The 19,231-nt window shown below is 36.3% G+C and overlaps 1 protein-coding gene across 2 annotated transcripts in view; it reads left to right on the top strand.

Annotated features, from left to right (window-relative positions):
- The window catches only part of LOC148949889 (equilibrative nucleoside transporter 1-like), a 220,031-nt gene that overhangs the window by 107,071 nt on the left and 93,729 nt on the right, over positions 1 to 19,231 (top strand). For both annotated transcript variants that reach the window (XM_089091357.1, XM_089091356.1), the window contains exons 8-10: positions 2,775 to 2,945; positions 6,914 to 7,028; positions 15,476 to 15,561. In XM_089091357.1, the coding sequence (XP_088947483.1) occupies positions 2,775 to 2,945; positions 6,914 to 7,028; positions 15,476 to 15,561 (372 nt within the window). The remainder of the gene's footprint in view (positions 1 to 2,774; positions 2,946 to 6,913; positions 7,029 to 15,475; positions 15,562 to 19,231) is intronic.

Below are 19,231 nucleotides of genomic sequence, written 5' to 3'. Positions count from 1 at the left end.
TATTAATCCATTGATCCCCCTCCGAAGTTTATACGATCACCCTTTCTATATGTACCTTATATGACCCAAGGGTAAAACTTATAATCCCTGCCCTGAGGGCTATGGGGGAGGCTTGTCATCCTCAAAGACATATTTTCCAGACCTTTCAATTATGTTGAACAAAATGGCTTTTTAAAAATTTTGATTATATATGTTTGGGGAAATGGTGGGCGTGGTAGGGCGGTTTGTTGCCCTCCAATCACTTTCGACTATTAAAAAGAACACTGGCCCTTTCAATTTACAATCGAATGAATTTTTTTCGAAGTTTCTACGGCAACAAATGACCATCTCAAAATTTCTATCTGATGTATTTCGGTAAAATATGAGGTGTCTGTGTGTGTGTGTGGGGGGGGGGGGGTAACCACCCTCGGATCACTCTGAATCTTAAAAAGGACACTAGAAGTTCTGATTACCGATCCAACTAGCACCCTCTGAAGTTTATACGATCGTCCTTTCTATATATGCCCTATATACCAGGCCATAACTTGCAACCCTTGCCCTGAGGGCTCTGGGGGGGGGGGGGGGTATCATCCTCAAAGACATAATATATGGACCTTTCAATTACGCTTAACAAAATGGATATCTCAAAATTTTGATTGGATGTGTTTGGGGAAATGGTGGGTGGAAATGGTTTCCCTCCAATCACTTTCGGGTATAAAAAAGGGCACTGACTCTTTCAATTTCCAATCAAATTAGCTGTTTTCTAAGTTTCTACGACAACAATTGGTCGTCTCAAAATTTCTATCAGATGCATTTCGGGACAATACGAGGTGTGAGGGGTGTCCATCCTCCCATCACTCTGAGTCTTAAAAAAATGCTCTAGAACCTCGTGATTACCAATCCAATGAGACCCCTCCGAAATATGTGCGATCAGACTTTCTATATGTTCCTTATATGCCCTCAGGGCATAATTTACATATTATGCCGAAATATGTGCGATCAGACTTTCTATATGTTCCTTATATGCCCTCAGGGCATAATTTACAACCCTTGCCCAGAGGGCATTGGGGGGCTGCCACCCTCAAAGACACATTTTCTGGACCTTTCAATTACGTTGAGCAAAATGGATATCTCAAAATTTTGATTAGATGTGTTTTGGGAATTGATGGGCGTTAGGGGGGGTCTTGTTGCCCTCCAATCACTTTTTACTAATAGCTGAGAATATGCCTCTAAATGGACTAAATGACTGTAGCTTGGCTTTCCTCTCGCACCTACTAAAAACTTGTTTTGTTGATTCAATCGTAATATAGATAAATTTGGCCTCCATCCGATTTCTTTTTATTCTGTCAAAGTTTGACACTCCGCCAAGGATGCTTTCGGAGTGTTCTATCTTTTCGCTTTAACCTACTTTCCCTACTTTTCCGGAATAGTTTTTAATCAAATTTGAGAATTCTTATATTGTCAATTTCTGTTTTGAATAAATCATCTCCATAATTTTCATTTATTTTTATTGCCCGTAGTAGAGTGAAGCAAATGCTGTAAAGTACCTCGTTTTCCATTTTGAACTATGTGAAGTCTCCCATAAAATTCTATAAATAAATTTGAAGATGCTCTGTTCTGCTGATTAGAATTTCTAGATTTCACCAAGAACATTTGTTGCACACTCTAGAAGGGACCAGAGCATTTTGAAAACATAATTTAATAAACAATTCATCAATTAGAAAGTCTGGACTTTTATTCAGAAGACCAAAATGGCCAAAGTTCCTTAACAAATTTCTGAACCAAATAAAAGTCAAATTAAGTCCAAATTAAGTCCATAATTAAATCCTAAAATATCTCTTAGGTCGTGGTTGGTAGGCCAGGTTTTTTGTACCAAGTTTTTTTTTAGGTGAAGGACGATATAACTCTAGGATTGCATATCCAATGCTGGGCACTGTGTGTCGAGGTAGCTCTTCTGAAGTGGGGGGTTGAATTTTGAATTATAAACCCCTGCTTAAATCAAAGCGGATTGCACTAACAGGAAGAACTTTTAGTCAAATTCAGCGGTTTTACTCAGTCTACAAATAATACCGAATTCAACAAATACAGCACAGGCTTTCCAGAACGAAAAATTAAGAATAACAATCGCACCCATTCCCCAAGTTTACTATTTTATGTTTATCTCAGCCAATCAAAATCCTCCTACGCCCTAGTAACTGACCAATCAAAACATGAACGGCTTCATAAGATAAGAAATTAATTTAGGTTTTTCTAGACCTCAAATCACAAAACATGGCTTAGTCGTTTCTCATTTTGAACTGTTTTTGACCAGATTTTATCTTGCATCAACGTTCTTTGCACAAGAAATTTTTATCGTTATTTCTAAAATTGCAGCATTTTAAGTTAAGACTATGGTATTTTGCTTCAAAACATAACGCATATTATTTTGCCTCAAACATATTTGAAGGTAAAAACAATTACACTCTGCCTTTGACGGAGCCCCATTGTCACTTACAATCTTTACTAAAAATTGGGAAACTACGTCATTGTTTGCATTATTCTTTATAATTGTTGCATAACCACTTGCTAGAAGAGCAATTTTCCAAGCTTAAAATATATCTGAGACGAAGGAACGGCAGACCTAGGTGGATTACTAAAAAGTGCAATTTTTGGCACCCTATATTTTTCCATCCGTAATACGTGACGTTGCCATCCCTTTCTTTCTATCATTATGCTGTACCTCCATTGAGATAAAGCCATTAAAAATTTAGGATGGAAGGTCACATGAACTACTTACAAATAAAAGTTTGTTTTAGGCTTTTTTCAAATATTACGAAATACCACATGGAAAGCGTCCTAAACTGGAGCCGTATATGGTGTCGGGTGAAGTCAGCAGCAGCAGTAGTTTAGAGGGAATTGAAAACGCCTCTGCTCATGAAATAGCCCTTGGTTCATCGAAAGTTTCCTACCGACACATTTTCAAAAAAGTAAGTCAGTTTTATTGATTTGAATCATTTTAAGGTTAAAATAAGTTTGTTATTGTAATTGAAAAAAAAAAAAAAAAAAAATATTACCAGTTTTGTTATGTCTTGTTGTATAGGACACCTAACATCCAAAAAAGTCAACTTCTCTAACAAAAGGGCTGAATTTATCAATATGCATGGAACTTATATAAAAACCTTGGGCTAAGGGTACTACAATGCAGAACGAAAATAAAAATAATGTTGCTTACCCTCAAAATGCAGCCCAAAAAAAGACCCAGAAAGGTGTCAATTTTTTTTTCTCCAACCACTTCAAAAAATAGGTGCTATCTTAGAAACTTGGGAGGGGGCTCATTTAATTGGAAATTGACAGTTTTAGTGTCTTTTTAAAGGCCGAAAACTGCCGGAGGGCAATCAGCCTCCCTCTTGGTTCATTTTCCGCTGTCCGACCCTCCTCTAACCCCTATGGTATCGAATCAAAATTTTGATATATCAGTTTTGTTCAAAAGCTTCTAAATGTCTAATAAGTGTACCATCGGGATTGATATCATTCCCACAGTGTCGTGTTAACCTTTACCTTACCTTGCTGTGATAACAGCCCCAAGAAACAAGAAAAATGAATTAAAATATTATAAGAATGTATAGATAAATACTATGAGATTTTTTACACCACAGATTCGGCCTATATTTTGGAACACTGGTAAAATATTCCAAAGTTCCTTCTCTACCTCATTATTATTGTCACACTTTCTCTGTTGCTGCTCAATTTTACACGTGGGGAGAATTTTCCACCGGAGGGCGGGGGGAGGTCGCGGAGAGAATACGCCTAGGACTGTGTTGTTGTATGTAATCGATGTGTTTTTCCTCTTTTTATGAGCTCCGTGTGTGTTGTTTTGACGCGTTTCTCAGTAAATGAATAAATTCAATTAAATTATTGATACGACGTAAATTTAACTCCTTGTAAACTAGAGCTTTTTTGGTTATTTTGAGATAATTTTGACTTATATTCTTTACTATGACACTAATATGCGATATGTTACCTATCAAACTCTACAGAATAGCGTGCACTTAGTTTTTCTTTACTTTGTTGTTGTTCTTTTTCCTGGAACATCATATACGCTAGTACCTCCTCTTTGAATGTGCTAATTATTCTTTTCCTCGCTCGATTTTGACAAAACTTTTAAACTTAAAAATTGTAGAAAATTACTCGGTAATGTGTTTGTAAACTTCCTCGGTCTTTGATAATCTAATTTCTAATTGATTCGATAAAAGTTCATAGTCAAACAGTTCGTGGTAACGAACTGTAAGTAAGGAGCGACCCGGCTCAATGATAACCGAAACTCTAAAAAACGGGATTTTGATACCAATAGATACATCAAAAGAATCAGATTTTAATTCTGATTTCAAATATATAAGTTTCATTAAGTTTAATCTTACCTATCAAAAGTTAGGTGCCTGAGAAAATTTGGTTGATTTTCGAAAAAAGGGGGAAAGACCCCTAAAAGTTATAGAACATTAATGAAAATCACACCATCATATTCAGCGTATCAGAGAACCCTACTGTAGAGGTTTCAAGCTCCTATCTACAAAAATGTGGAATTTTCCATTTTTTGCCAGAAGAAAGATCACGGATGCGTGGTTATTTGTTTGTGTGTTTGTTTTTTTTTTTTTTTTTTTTCCAGGGGTGATCGTATCGACCCAGTGGTCCTAGAATATCATGGGAGGGCTCATTGGAACGGAAATGAAAAGTTATAGTGCCGTTTTTAAGTGACTAAAAAAAATGGAGGACAACTAGGACCCCTCCCACGCTCAATTTTTTTCCAAAGTCACCGATAAAAATTTTGAGATAGCCATTTTGTTCAGCATGGTCGGAAATATGATAAAAATGTCTTTTAGGATGACTTGATCCCCCAAAGTCCCCAGGGGAGGGCTGAAAGTTATGAACTTTACTCAATGTTAACATATAGTATTGGTTATTGGTAAGTATACAGACTTTTTCAGAGGTGATTTTTTGTGGTAGGGGGGGGAAGGAGCGGGGCGGGGGCTATATGGAAGGATCTTTCCATGATGGAAGTTTTCATGGGGGAAGGGACATTGCTATGAAGGGGGCGCCGGATTTTCCAGCATTATTGAAGAACAAGATCAGGAATTAAATAAAAAAAAACAAGTTTTTCAACTGATCAACTGATTGTGATTAAGAGGTCATTTTTAAAGAACTGGAAAAAACATTCGAACTATAGTTTAAAGAGCAGGGTATTGACTAGGGGGCGAAACCCCTAGTATACGTGTTAAAAATTTATGAATATAGAAGTTCGTTACGTAAGTTAATTCTAAGTTACGTATATTTATTACTAATAAAAACGTTCGTAAATAAAATTAAACAAGTTTCGAGAAAGCCATTTAACCAAATATAATATGCAAATTTTTTTTTAATTATTCATTTACGTTGAGCAAAAATCACAACCTGAATTAATTCAAAAACGTACAAAAACTAAATAAAAAAAACAAGTTTTTTTAACAGAAATTAAGGAGCGACGTTAAAACTTAAAACGAACAGAAATTATTCCGTATATGAAAGGGGCTGTCCCCTCCTCAACGCCTCGCTCCTTACGCTAAAGTTTGACTTTCTCACAACTCTATTTTTTTAAACAATAAAAAAACTTTACCGTAAAGAGCGAGGCGTTGAGGAGGGGACAGCCCCCTTCATATACGGAATAATTTCTGTTCGTTTTAAGTTTTAACGTCGTTCCTTACTTTCAGTTAAAAAAACTTGTTTTTTTTATTTAATTGATTTCTAGAGCGATATGCTTATTACTTAGTTTTTAGTCCTTTGTTATCCCTCTCTTATTTTATCCGTTTTTTTTTCTGTGCTTTGTTGTGTTTATTTCTCATTTCTTTTAGTGCCCATTTAATTTTTTTGTAGTTATACGTAGATGTGAAATACCACACCGGGTTTCCGTTTCTGTCACTAATAAAGTATCTATCTACTATATACGCTAGTAAGGCTGATCGTGGTCAGTTAGAAAGTTAGGTGTATTCTGCTGCAAATGCTGATAATAAGCACTATTTTTCGTCCTTTTTTCCTCCAGCCCCCCCCCCCTTCCTGCCATGGAATTCGGTAAATGTTTTAAAATAGCTGAGAACATGCCTCTAAGCGTAACCAGATCTATATACAGCCAGGCTAAAGGTGCTAAATATTTGAATTATGCTGAAAGTGCAAGGACACTTGAGGGTTAATATTGGCTTAATGGGGTGGGGGTGCAGACTAGCTCTTTCTAGGTTTCGCTGTATATATTATATATTAATATATATTATATTATTATTAATAGGTATTATTATTAGGTATTATTACTAGGTATTATTATATATACTAGGTATATTATATATTATTACTAGGTATTATTAATATATATATATATATATTATATATATATATATATATATATATATATATATATATATATATATATATATATATATATATATATATATATATATATATATATATATATATATATATATATATATATATATATATATATATATATATATATATATATATATATATATATATATATATATATATATATATATATATATATATATATATATATATATATATATATATATATATATATATATATATATATATATATATATATATATATATATATATATATATATATATATATATATATATATATATATATATATATATATATATATATATATATATATATATATATATATATATATATATATATATATATATATAATTTGCCTCTAAGTATAACCAGGTCTGTATAGCCTACAGCCAGGCTAAAGGTGCTAAATATTTAAATTATTCTGAAAGTGCAAGGATACTTGAGGGTTAATGGTTAATAATGGCTTAATGGGGTGGGGGTGCAGCCTAGCTCTTTCTAGGTTTTGTTAATTTTTAGGTTTAAATTTTTGTTCTTTTTTCCCTTTTTAAGACATGGATGTACTGCGTATCAATCTGGCTTGTCTTTTTTGTCACTTTGTCAATTTTCCCTTCATTGGCAGTTCTAGTAGAGCCAATTCAAGTAGCAAGAGGGGGAGCATGGAATCGTAAGTAACGCAATATTTTATATCTATTTTAATCTGGTGGTTGTTTTTGTTCTTTCCATTTTGAGCTGGTTTTGTATTAAATCAGGAGTTAAGAAGGGCTGTGTTCTATCCCCATCATTTTGATGGACTTTGTCTTAAGGAGCACAGGAAAGGCAATGGGGAACCTCGGAATCAGATGGGGAGGAAAAGCTCTCCTGGACTTAGATTATACCGATGATTTAAGCATCCTAGATTAAAGTGTGGGCAAAATCAACGAACGTTTAGAGGTTTTGCGAGTTCAGGGGGCTAGAATAAGATTGAAAAATAATGTTAAGAAGACTAAGTCACTAAGGTTAGGAATAAGTGAAGATGGAAAGGTGACGTTGGGTAACGAAAACACTGATCACGTGGACAGCTTCATTTACCTTGGTAGAATCATTAGTAAAGACGGCGGGAGCAGTGAAGATATTAAAAGCAGAATAGCCAAGGCTCAGGATGTTTTTTCGCAATTAAAAAAAGTTTGGAAGAATAGGAAGGTAAGTCTGCAAACTAAGGTCATAATATTGGAAGCTATAGTGATGACAGTGGTCAAATATGGCTCTTAAGCATGGGCGCTCCGAAAAGCGGGTGGAGATTTGCTAGACGTCTTTCAGAGAAATTGACTACCGATTGTTCTAGGTACCCGGCTAACTGACCCTGTTTCAAACAGTAGGGTGTACGAAAACTGCAGTTCAATCCCGATTTCTAGGGCTATAATGAAAGAAAGGTTGAGATAGTTTGAGCACATTCTGCGGATGAAGGATTACAGACTGCCGAAGATTGTCCTTTTCGGCCAACCGGGTTCGGCTAAACGGAAAGCAGGTCGTCCTCGTATGGGGTGGGAGGATGTCATAAAGAAAGATCTAAAGGAAATGGGAACTTCCTGGGGGGGGGGGGGGTGTAAAGAGGGAGGCTTTGAATAGATTGGGATGGAGGAAGAACTTGCGTAGCTGTGTTTGCCTTAGGCGGCTTGGTTCTGCGATGAGCTGTTAGTAGTAGTAGTAGTAGTAAACGTATTTCTTATCCGTTAATACCCCATATCATCAATTGGTTAGTTCCATTCAGTATAGATAGGATCCCTTTTATACATGCGGGTCAAACAGAGGGGTTGAAATTAGAGGGGTTGAAACAAAATATGAACTGGTCATTGGAAAAAGAATAAAAGGGAGATACCAAAAAATTGTCAGTTTTTTGACACTCAATCTATCATATTGATTTATCGGTTAAAATTCTGGCACTAAATTTTGATGAACTGTCCAAAATTCATATAAAATATTTGCTTTCGACACAAGGAAGCACCACAGCTATACCCCAGAGCAACGGAGAGTTCACTTGTAAAGAGACCTTGTGACTAAAAAAATTCGTATTTTTTTTCACTGGCTTGAAATTTAAATCAGGAAGTTTTAAAACCAATCACATTTCAAAAGAGGGGGTTATTTATATCCCAGCATCTTGGAGGAAGAATGGCTTCAGTGATTTTGTTCAGCTAAATCATTATTATTCGACAATGAATAACAAATAGCGATATTTGGGACTTTACACACCTTTAATGAATCGCATGAACCCTTTCATCATTGAGATCGAAAGTTGTGCTTGTTTTCAATAATCTTTTATTTTATTAATTCATTAATTTAATATCAATTATTAACAAAAAACTTGACATAAACACATGCCTCCAAATGCCACAGCATGTGATTTAGAAGGGATAATCAAACAAATCAACTTAAAAAATAAAGAATAATAATAATTAACATTAACCCCAGAAGAGGGTATAAAAAACAAAGCATAAGTACAACCTCATGTACCTTGCTACTTCTAATTTAACACTCAAATCCTTCCTTAACGCATATCAATTGAAACAAAATAGTAATTTTGATGATTTTATACCATTTTATTTTGTCAATTATGTATCGTATTAAGTAGATCATTAAAATCATATTTAGGAAACAATCATTCTTCAACAGCCTTTTAATTTCGCTAAATCACTACTTTTAGTATTCTCGTTTAATGAATTCCATAATTTAGTCCTTCTAAAAACAAGAGAAAACTTCGACCTAGACGTTATCAAATTATTAACATTAAGATTCAAAGAGTGGAAATTTCACTTGTTTTCATGCATTAGAAATTATTGACTAATAAAAAATATGACGAAAAACCATTGAAAATTAAAAATTTGTATTGGTCCTGGTCGACAAAGTGATTTTAGAAATTGTTTTATCGCTTGAAAAATAAAAATTTACGATGCTAAAAATAGGAAATCCAGCTATCCAGCAAATCTCAAAGATTTGCTGGATAGTTTCTTCGACCAATAATTTACCCACCTTTTAACTTGGCATTCAAATGACGGTGTCACTAAGGCTCAAATAGACTTCATTCTCGTACACCAGCGCTGGAGAAGCTCCGTACAGGACTCTCGCTCTTACAACGGCGCGGACACAGGCTCGCAGTCTGGGTCTGACCACAGGATTGTTGCTGCAAAAATTTTGCTACGTCTTGCAACTCGGAGGAAAAACAAACCCAAGGCCGGATTCGACATCGGTAAGCTCCAAGACAAAGAAGTTCGGCAGGCCCTCAATTTGGAACTGACTTACCGATTTGACGCCCTCAGTTCTGATGAAAACCCAACCCACTAGAAGAGATGGGAGACATTGACAGAGACTGCTGATGATATCCTAGGCCGAGAAAAAATCAAACGACAGCACTGGATTACCGCTAGGACCCTGTCAATAGTCGGTGAGTGAAGACAAAAGATGAGCGGCCCTAAAGAAGAAACAAAAGAGCTGCGCAGGCAGGTAAAAAGCTCTGCTCGTCTGGACCGCCGCCAAATGTGGGAAGATGCTACCGTGTCGTTAGAGAAAGCAGCACGCTCACATGATACCCGCAAGCTTTACCAGATCCTGAAAGAGTCCGTTGGTAAGAAAGCTGCTGTCTCAGAAATAGTCAAAGACAGATCAGGAAAAATCATCAGTTGTCAGAAGGAGCGCTTAGCAAGATGGAAGGATCACTTTCAGATGCTCCTAAACCCATCCCCATCATCCGCCCCTGATGCTTTCCCACCTGCCTTTTCTAAAGAACCCTACGACGTCGAGCTGGATACACCGACCAGAGCCGAAATACTAAAAGCGATCAAGACCCTGAAGAACCACAAAGCCCCAGGTGAAGACGGCCTCCCCCGGAAGTGTACAAACAATGCCCTGAGGTCACTGCTGAACAGCTCCATGGCATTCTCGAAGAAGTGTGGAGGACCAATTCTTTCCCAAAAGATTGGAAGACATCAGTCATTCTCCCCTTCTATAAGAAAGGAGATAAAACCGAATGCAAAAATTACCGTGGAATAAGTATTATAGACATTGCGGTCAAAATATTCGGGATTATACTCTTGAACCGCTTCAAAGGGGCAAGGGAGGAAAGAACCCGAGAAAATCAAGCCGGCTTTCGGCCAGGTAGAGGCTGTACTGATAATATCTTCGTTTTTCACCTCAGTATCCAGCAGTTTGAAAGGTACAATCTACCCCTGATCTTGATGTTCCTGGACTTCATTGCCGCCTTCGACTCTGTCACTCGCCAGAAACTTTGGAAGATCCTAGAGAATGACAGAATGCCGCTGAAGTTTTTTGAACTGATGAAGGCATACTATGACGCGTCAGTGAGCCGAGTTCGAGTCTATGGTGAATAAACTGAAGAATTCCTGGTTGAGTTCTGAGTAAAACAAGGGTGTATCCTCTCTCCGACTCTGTTCAATTATTGCGTCGATTGGGTGCTTGAAAATGCACTGTCGTCCTATCCAGGAGTTCAGATCGGACAGAATCTCTCACTGACTGACCTCGATTATGCGGATGATGTTGGCCTCCTGTCAGAACCCGTAGAAGCTCAAAACATGCTTGACAACGTGGTGGCCTGGGCACACCTGATCGGCTTGAAAGTCAGCACAGAGAAAACGAAATTCATGGCTATTAACCACGACACAGGACCATTCACACTAACTGTCAATCAAGTTCAACTGGAAAAAGTCAACTGTTTCACATACTTAGGCTCCCAAATATGTATTGACGGATCCTCCGACGCTGATATCCAACAGAGAATACAGAAAGCGCAGACAGTCTTTGCCTCCCTTCGGAAACCCTTATGGAATCGCCGCGAAGTCAGTGTCCGAACGAAAGTTCGAATCTACATGGCACTAGTCCGCACCGTTCTCCTTTACGGATGCGAAACATGGTCGGTAAAACTACAGCATGAGAATACGCTGAAGGTGTTTGAGCATACCTGTCTGCGAAGAATTCTCAGAATACAGCTGCGTGACCGTATCTCCAGCACGGATCTACGTCGAATGTGCAATATTCAGAGAGATGTTGCGCTCACTATTAAAGAACGCCGTTTGAAGTGGCTGGGCCATGTTTTACGGAAGCTGCCAGAATACTTACCTCGCCAAATACTTCAAGTTGAGCCTATTAGCTCCTGGAAGAGGCGCCAAAGAGGACAGAGGAAAAACTGGTGGAACCTGGCCAAATCAGACCTTGAACCCATGGGGGGATTCAGAAAGTTCGGACACAGATGGTCAACTCAGTGGCTTACTTTTGTAGAGCAGCTGGCAGAAGATCGCTCAACATGGTCCAAGAAGGTCTCCAAGATCATCAATGCCGGGCGAGGTGGAAACGCCTGATTCCCGCCACAAGTACAAGTACAAGTATCCTGTGAAAATTCTAGATGACTCTTTACAACAAATTAAATGAAAAAACAAAGAACTTTTTTCTGCTGAAAGTAATGAACAACGTTAAAACTTAAAATGAACAGTAATTATTCCGTATATGAGGGGGCTCCTCCTCGTCAATATCACCCTCTTCTCGCTAAAGTTTTTCAGCACTTTTAAAAAAGTTCCTTATTTTCTTTAAACTGTCCTTGTTTTACAGAAGTCGTTCTTTGAGAATTGGAACAAAAGGTCTAACTTTAGCGTAAAAAAATGGGGTATTGAGGAGGAGGCAGCCTCCCTCATATACGAAATAATTTCTGATCGTTTTTAAGGTTTAATGCTGCTCCTTACTTTCAGTTGAGAAACTTGTTTTTTTTATTTAATTTCTGATTGTTTTTCAAACAATGCCGGGAAACCCACCTCCCCCTCCATGGAAATTCCCCTACCCACGTAAAATTCCTCTATGTGAAGTTTTACCCCTTAAAACGCTCCTCCAGAAAAATTACCCTCGGACAATTTCGTCCTCGTGCATAAAATCCCCCCCTGAAAATTTCTTTCGGGCGATTCCACCTGAAAATTCTCCTTAGCATACTGTCATTCGAAAAAAACACTTGTTTTCTATTTAATTTATGATCGTCTTTATATTCATACCGAAAATCCCCCCTTCCCCCTATTTTGAACTTTTTCCCGGTCCCCCCACCTCCCTCCAATGGAAAGTTTCTCCCGCGGAAAATCCCCCTCTTCGGATAAATGCCCCAGAGAATTCTAATCTCACTGAAAATTTCTCCCAGAAAATCTCCACATGTAAAATTAAGTCGCCAAAAAGAAAAATAGACAAATAAATGGAATGTCGCATAGGAATTCTGGTAAAGTCCCCTTGTGTAAAATTTCCCCTTGAAAGCTCACCCCCAGCAACTTCCCTCACAACGGAGAATTCTCCCCGTAGACCCTTTCCCCGCTGAAATTTCCCCCTCCTGAAAAATGTATGCATACTTCACAATAACAAATACTGTATTTAACAATGTGCAAATTTTATAACTCGCAGCCCTTTCCCTGGGGGACGTGGGGGATCTGGTCGCCCCCAAAGACATTGCTATTGGACCTTTCAGCTATGCTGAATAAAATGGCTATCTAAAAATTTTGATCGACCGGCTTTGGACTAAAAGGGTTGTGGAAGGGGGACTAGTTGCCCTCCAATCTTTTTGGCCACATAAAAAAGGCACTAAAAATTTAAAATTTCCTCTAAAGCGAGGCCTCTCCCAATCTTCTAGGATTATTGGCTCGATACGATCCCTGGAAAGAACAAAAAACAAACAAACACGCATCCGTGATCTTTCTTCTGAAAAATAAAATGCAAAATTCCACATTTTTGCATGGGAACTTGGAATCTCTACAATACGGTTCTCTGATACGCTGAATCTAATGGTGGGATTTTCAGTAAGATTCCATGACTTTTGGGAGATGTTTCTCCCCTTTTTCAAAAATAAGGCAAACTTTCTCAGGATCGTAACTTTTGATTGGTAACATTAAACTTAATGAATCTTATACATTTGGAATCAGCACGAAAAGCTAATTCTTTTGATGTATCTTTTGTTATCGTTTTTTTTTAGAGGTTTGGTTACTTTTGGACCGCGTTACTTCTTACAGTTATTTACCCCGAGCTCTTTGATTTGTATTCTAGAATTTCATTTTGTAGACTAATTCAAAACTAAAGCTGTATTTTTAGTTTCCTAGAAAAGCTTTTGGGTCATACATATTTTTATGAAAAGTTTTCTTCATTTGAATTTTCAGCCATTATTTGGGTTACAATGTTTCTACTAGTTAATGGTAAAGATAATTGGCTTCTGTAGATTTTATATTCTTCTTGGAAATATGTTTTTGTTCGCAAAATTTCAGTTGCATGAAAAGCCTCATGTATTTACAAATTTTTAATTTTAAAACAGCTATTTGCATAGCGCTTTTCTTTCCTTTTCCATAGATGCAGCTATTGTCATTATTTTTGTGAGTTTTCTATTATGGTTTAAGTGTACGGTCCATCCTTTTTTAGGCTAAAACTCTTTCTAAATTTTCTTTTGTTTTGTATTTGCATTTCGCAAAGGCTTTATTTGTCTTTGAAATATTACTTTTGTCAATAAAAGAAAATGTGGGAAGACAGAGCCAGGAAGAAAGTAATGAAAGTAGGAAATATTTTGAACAAGGGAAATGCAAGTTAAAGTTCTGAAAGAAGTGAACTGTTTTAATGAATTGATCGTTTATACCTGATCCAGGAATATACTCGATTAATTGCGAATTTGCAAGCAATTTCGTACTTTTTAATTAAGCTGCAATTAAATTGTAAATGACTTTCTCGGATAGAAGTAATCTAATAAACTGCAATTGACTATTTCTTGCAATTTATTTGCGAATTATACTGGAAGAAGATAATTAACCTGAAAATGTTGTTTATTTAGCTTGAGCTTCACCACCACAGTTTATATAATTATCCAGTATGATCTTTCCCTATCTCACCCATTATAAAAACCCGGACCGAGGTACGAGTGCTTCAGAGAACGTTTTTGAAGATATAAAAATAAGCGGCATTAGATCTTTTCACGGATAGACAAAGAATAATCACCTACGGAACAAGTACTGACAAAACCACCTGGCCGGCTCACCAATAAGTGGACAATAAGTGCAGAAATAAGTGGGAGGAGCTTTTTGTTCGCACCGAAAATGAAGAGCCAGAAATCATCTGCGGTAAACTTACTGGATAATTATATAAACTGTGTTCACCACTGGTGTACTAACAACCTCAGTTATCCCTAAAGAGTATGTAGATACTCAAGTACGAACGCGGGAGTTTTTTTTTCCTGGGGGAGGTAATAATAATTCTTTTTTTTGATGATTTGAATACGAAGTGTCCAAAGATTAGTAAAGTATAGGGTTGGGGGGGGGGGCGTAGATATCCTTCTGCATTCGTTTCTGTACATACTCTATTATTTGAAAAATTACCAGCAAACTTTTTTAATGCACAATTCGAATTATCAGGATAAAAAAATCTGATTGTTGGCGTGACTAACGCCAGCAGACCTTAATTATCTTGGTTTTGAAGCATTGATGTAATTTCGTCAAAAATTCTTGGGGGGCGGGACAAAGTTGGAGCCAATTTTACCAAATAAAGTGACATAATGAAAAATGACAGTGAATAATGAAAAAATTAGTTATATAGTACCATAAAGTCAAAGATGTACTAAAGAAAACTGCCCTATTTCTCTGGATGCTTGAATTCTGCAGGCTTGTCTTAGTTTTGACATGATTTTTGAAGAAACTAAATTTCAGCTTAGGGGACAAACTGGTGGCTGGGGGGCAGTTGCCCCCTTCCCCATAGCAAATTATACCCCTGTTTTTTACTACAATTTCTGACATATTGGCCGCATCGGTATTTTGTTTTTACGATTTTTAATTGAAATATATTTTTAATTGAATTGAAAATTGTAATAATATTGTGATCACTGAGTAATATCTGTAATAAGTGTGGTAACTGTAATAACACTGTAATAACTGAGCTATAATTGCTCGAAAAAAAATATGGTAGCCCTTGTTTGAATTGAACTTGCCGAAAATGGCACGTTTAATCGCTGAATTGAGCAATTCAAATAGCCCCTCTGTTGTGGATTAGTGCCCGATACCATATTTCTCTTTTATTGAGGTTCATGTTTTTGCATGTTATATCATTTTTAATCTTTATTTTTCTGTTTTCTAGAGGTATATTTCACACCCGTTGCCTGTTTTCTGCTTTTCAATTTTCTCGATTATATAAGCAGACCAATCAGTTCTGTGTTGCTTTGGGTGAGTTTATTTATTTATATTTTTTTTGTTTCTTTTATCAATCTAACCTATTTCTTTTATCCAAAAAATAGGGCAAAATATTGTTATATATTTGGAAAAATTATGACACATTTTTCTAGAAAAAACAAGTGCTTTTTGAACCTTCGATTATACAGGCTTATAGGACAAATTGATGCCAATAAATAATACATCTAATTCGATGTGAAAATTGAATATTTTGTTCACGGCTATATCCTGAAGCTGAACTATTTATATATTTTTGATAGATATTAACGATCTTTTTTCCTAGTATTTTTGGCTGTTTTGTAGTATCTGTGTGGACAAGCACCAAGGTTCGTAAACAGGGGGAAGGTTGGTGCCTCTGGGTCCTGTTCCTGCCAAAATATTAAGATTATACCCCATAATTCCCACTTTTTTTTATATAATCTACTCTTCTCGTTTTTTTTTATACCCACGATGCCCGACAATACTCCCCTGCCTGAAATATTGGCCATATAAGTTCCCGGTGGTGTTTTCTCTTCCCTTTTCGACTAACATAGCAACCTTTGACATTAATATGCTAGTTTACACCGTAACCCGCTCGCTTGATTTGATGCCCGGTCATGGGTACTCAATTTGGTCGTATCTGGTGCTTCTGGTGCTGCTATTTCAGGAAATTTCAGATTTTTTGCTCAACTCTTTGGGTTCAATGAGTACGGCTATGCTACTTGAATCTACAGGTTATACAATTTATGGCGGAATTCCACGTCCTTTTCCGAAACATATTCAAAATTTTAAGCAGCGAACAGTATTTGTTATCAATTAATTAGAGGCTAAGCTTTTATTTTATTATCTAATTACATGTTAGCTTTGCATGAGCCGTTCTAGTCGAGTGGATGGCACGCTGGAGTTACAATCCCATGTCCTTCGGGACATGTGTTCGAGTCTTTCTGTCGGTTATTGTTTAGTGTGGGATGGGGGTCAGCGGCATGGCTGTATAAGCTTAGCTAGGGTCGGTCTAGCTCCAAATTAGCACCCGGAAAATTCTGAGGGATAAACACGAGAAGCGTCGGATGATTTCCCCACCGCCACACACAACACTCCTAGCCGAAGACATAGAATCAGGAATTAGTACCGGCACTACATGGTATTTTAACTGTTAAATTCTAGGATTGTTGATGCCAAATTAGTTAGAAATCACTTAGTTAGAAATCCAAATTAGTTAGAAATCACAAAATTCATGTCTGTTAAGGTGTGCTTAAGAATTTTTTGGTAAAAAATGATTAGTATAATAGGAGTTGATGTCTAGAAAAATCTAGGTATGAAGTTACATAATATATTAGCGTTTTTCGTTTGTTTATTTTCTCAGTCGTTCTCTGTGTATTTTTGCTTTGCTTCTGTTTATGTACTTTTTTTCTTGATGGGGGCTACACTACCCGGGCTATGTGGTTCATTAGTTAGCATGTGAAAAAGTTTCGCTTCTAAAAACCAACAATTAATTTTCTAAAATTAATTAAATTTTAATTGATGTTTTATTAAGATGTAATTAAGTGTTTTTTACCCAAAAATAGTTATATAATAGGAGCGAAATTCCGGAAAAGTCTAGATATGAGGCCAAGGAATATTTTACATTTTCTGCTTTTTCTCAGTCTTTAATCTTTGTATTTAATAATTTAAAATTTAAATAATTTAAAAAACAATTTAAAATTTAATAATTTATTAATTAATTTAATTTATTAATAATTTAAAATTTTAAAAAATCTTTGTATTTAATAATTTGTATTTAATAATTTAAATAATTTTAATAATTGTAAAAGTAAATTTTTAATTTACTAACTGTCATTTAATGTATTCAATGTACTTATTTTCGCCTTTTTTGCTTTGCTTTTGCAATTTTGTTGTTTGCTGAGAGGCAGAGAATCAGGAGATCGGTACCTGGTCTACATGGTTCATTTGTGTGCTTACTAAAAAGTTTTGCTTGAAAAAACTAACGTCTTAACTTTTACTTTCTAGGATTGTTGATACAAAATTAATTACAGATTTTTTTTTCTAAAATAAATTAAATTGCATTTGATGGTTGTAAGATGTGCTTAAGTATTTTTTGAACAAAAATTATATATATAATAGAAGCTGAATTCTAGAAAAGTCCAGATATATGGCTACGGAATATTTTACCATTTTTTGTTTGTTTATTTTCTAAGTTAGAGAGATAAGATTCCCTTATGGATCAATTCACGAAACAACAATAAAATTAAACAAACATAGCCACTACTAGAAGGTCAAATAACCTGTGTGTAGTAATAATAATGAATAGTAATTAATAATAATTTATTTCAACCCTTCATACAAATACATGTAAATGTTCGAAGGAGTTATAAAAACGAAAGAAAAAAATAACGAAAAAATCACACAACGCTACAAAACAAAATTAAACTGCGATATCTATTGAAAAGAGAAAAGAAACGAAATCAAAATCACGATTTTAATGCACAAGACTAGCCAATGGAAAGTCGTGGATTGTTCTGTTTCGATTTTTGAAACGGGTATACAACTCATCCATTTTCTTACTTAACTCAAAAATATAGCACCTCTGCGAAACATAAGAATTTCTTAACCATATGGGAATTCCCAATAAATATTTGCAATACCGAAAAAAAATTTGAACGAATTTGGTTACGTTCGGTTTTACTAAAGCAATTCCATAAAGGGGTTAAAAAAAGACATGTTGCGCGAACATGGCGTTACAGAGACGACCGAGCGTAATTTCGTCAAATTGACCTTTAGTTCGTGCTAGCATACCGTAAGTTTTCTGCAGTTTTTCTTTAAGTGCTGCAATAACTTGATTTTTAGTAGCTTTAATAGAATTCCCATACCGGAGACCGAGATATTCAAACTTATCCTTTTGGAGAACTATCTTCCCGCAAACATCAACAGCACGATTTGGCAATGTTTCGTCATTCAAAACGACGAATTCAGTCTTAGACGGCTCTAATGTGAGCCCAATATCACCAAGTGCAGACGACACGGCATTAATAGCTTTCTGTTGAAATAAAATCTATTGTGCAGACGAATAATGGAGTTTTTCGTTTCTTAAACTTTTTAACAATTGAAATACAAGTTGCATGTGCATTCTGAACACCAAGACCGGACCAGAAACCGAAATGATTGTCACCCACATCCGCTCGTGCTGCCACTATAGGGCACAGTATCTTCTCCAGTAACTTTGCTAGAACTGAACAAATAGTGATGGGCCTGTACGAAGAACAATCTTTAGGGTCTTTCCCCTTATTGTGTATACAGGTAACGACCCCCTGACACAAACCTTGTGGGACAGACTCTTGCGATACTATTGCTTGGAACATTAAAGCTATGTGGCTAAACAATTTAGGGGTACCATACCTCAGATGTTCCGGCTGAATACCATTTGCCCCAGGCGATTTCCCTAAAGGAAGAGGACCAACAAAAGATTCAACACACGACGGGGTAATAGTAAGCCAGTTACTGTATTGGTTTAGTCGATCAAAATGCTGCATCAGAATGTCCCGGAAATTACTTTCTAATAATGGAGGCTCAGCCGCAAACATTGAAGAAAAATGTTCAAACCGTTTATTTATTTCAATGCTATCGGGCGGGGACGAAGAAGAACGGATAAGTTTAGACACTTCTCGGCATAGCTGACGAGGATTATTTT

This window comes from Artemia sp. Qi Xiang Cuo, chromosome 7 (assembly GCF_049724085.1).
Source record: "Artemia sp. Qi Xiang Cuo chromosome 7, ASM4972408v1, whole genome shotgun sequence".
NCBI lineage: Eukaryota > Metazoa > Arthropoda > Branchiopoda > Anostraca > Artemiidae > Artemia > Artemia sp. Qi Xiang Cuo.
Note: the sequence above shows the minus strand (reverse complement) of the source record. Positions and strands in the feature narration are given on the sequence as shown.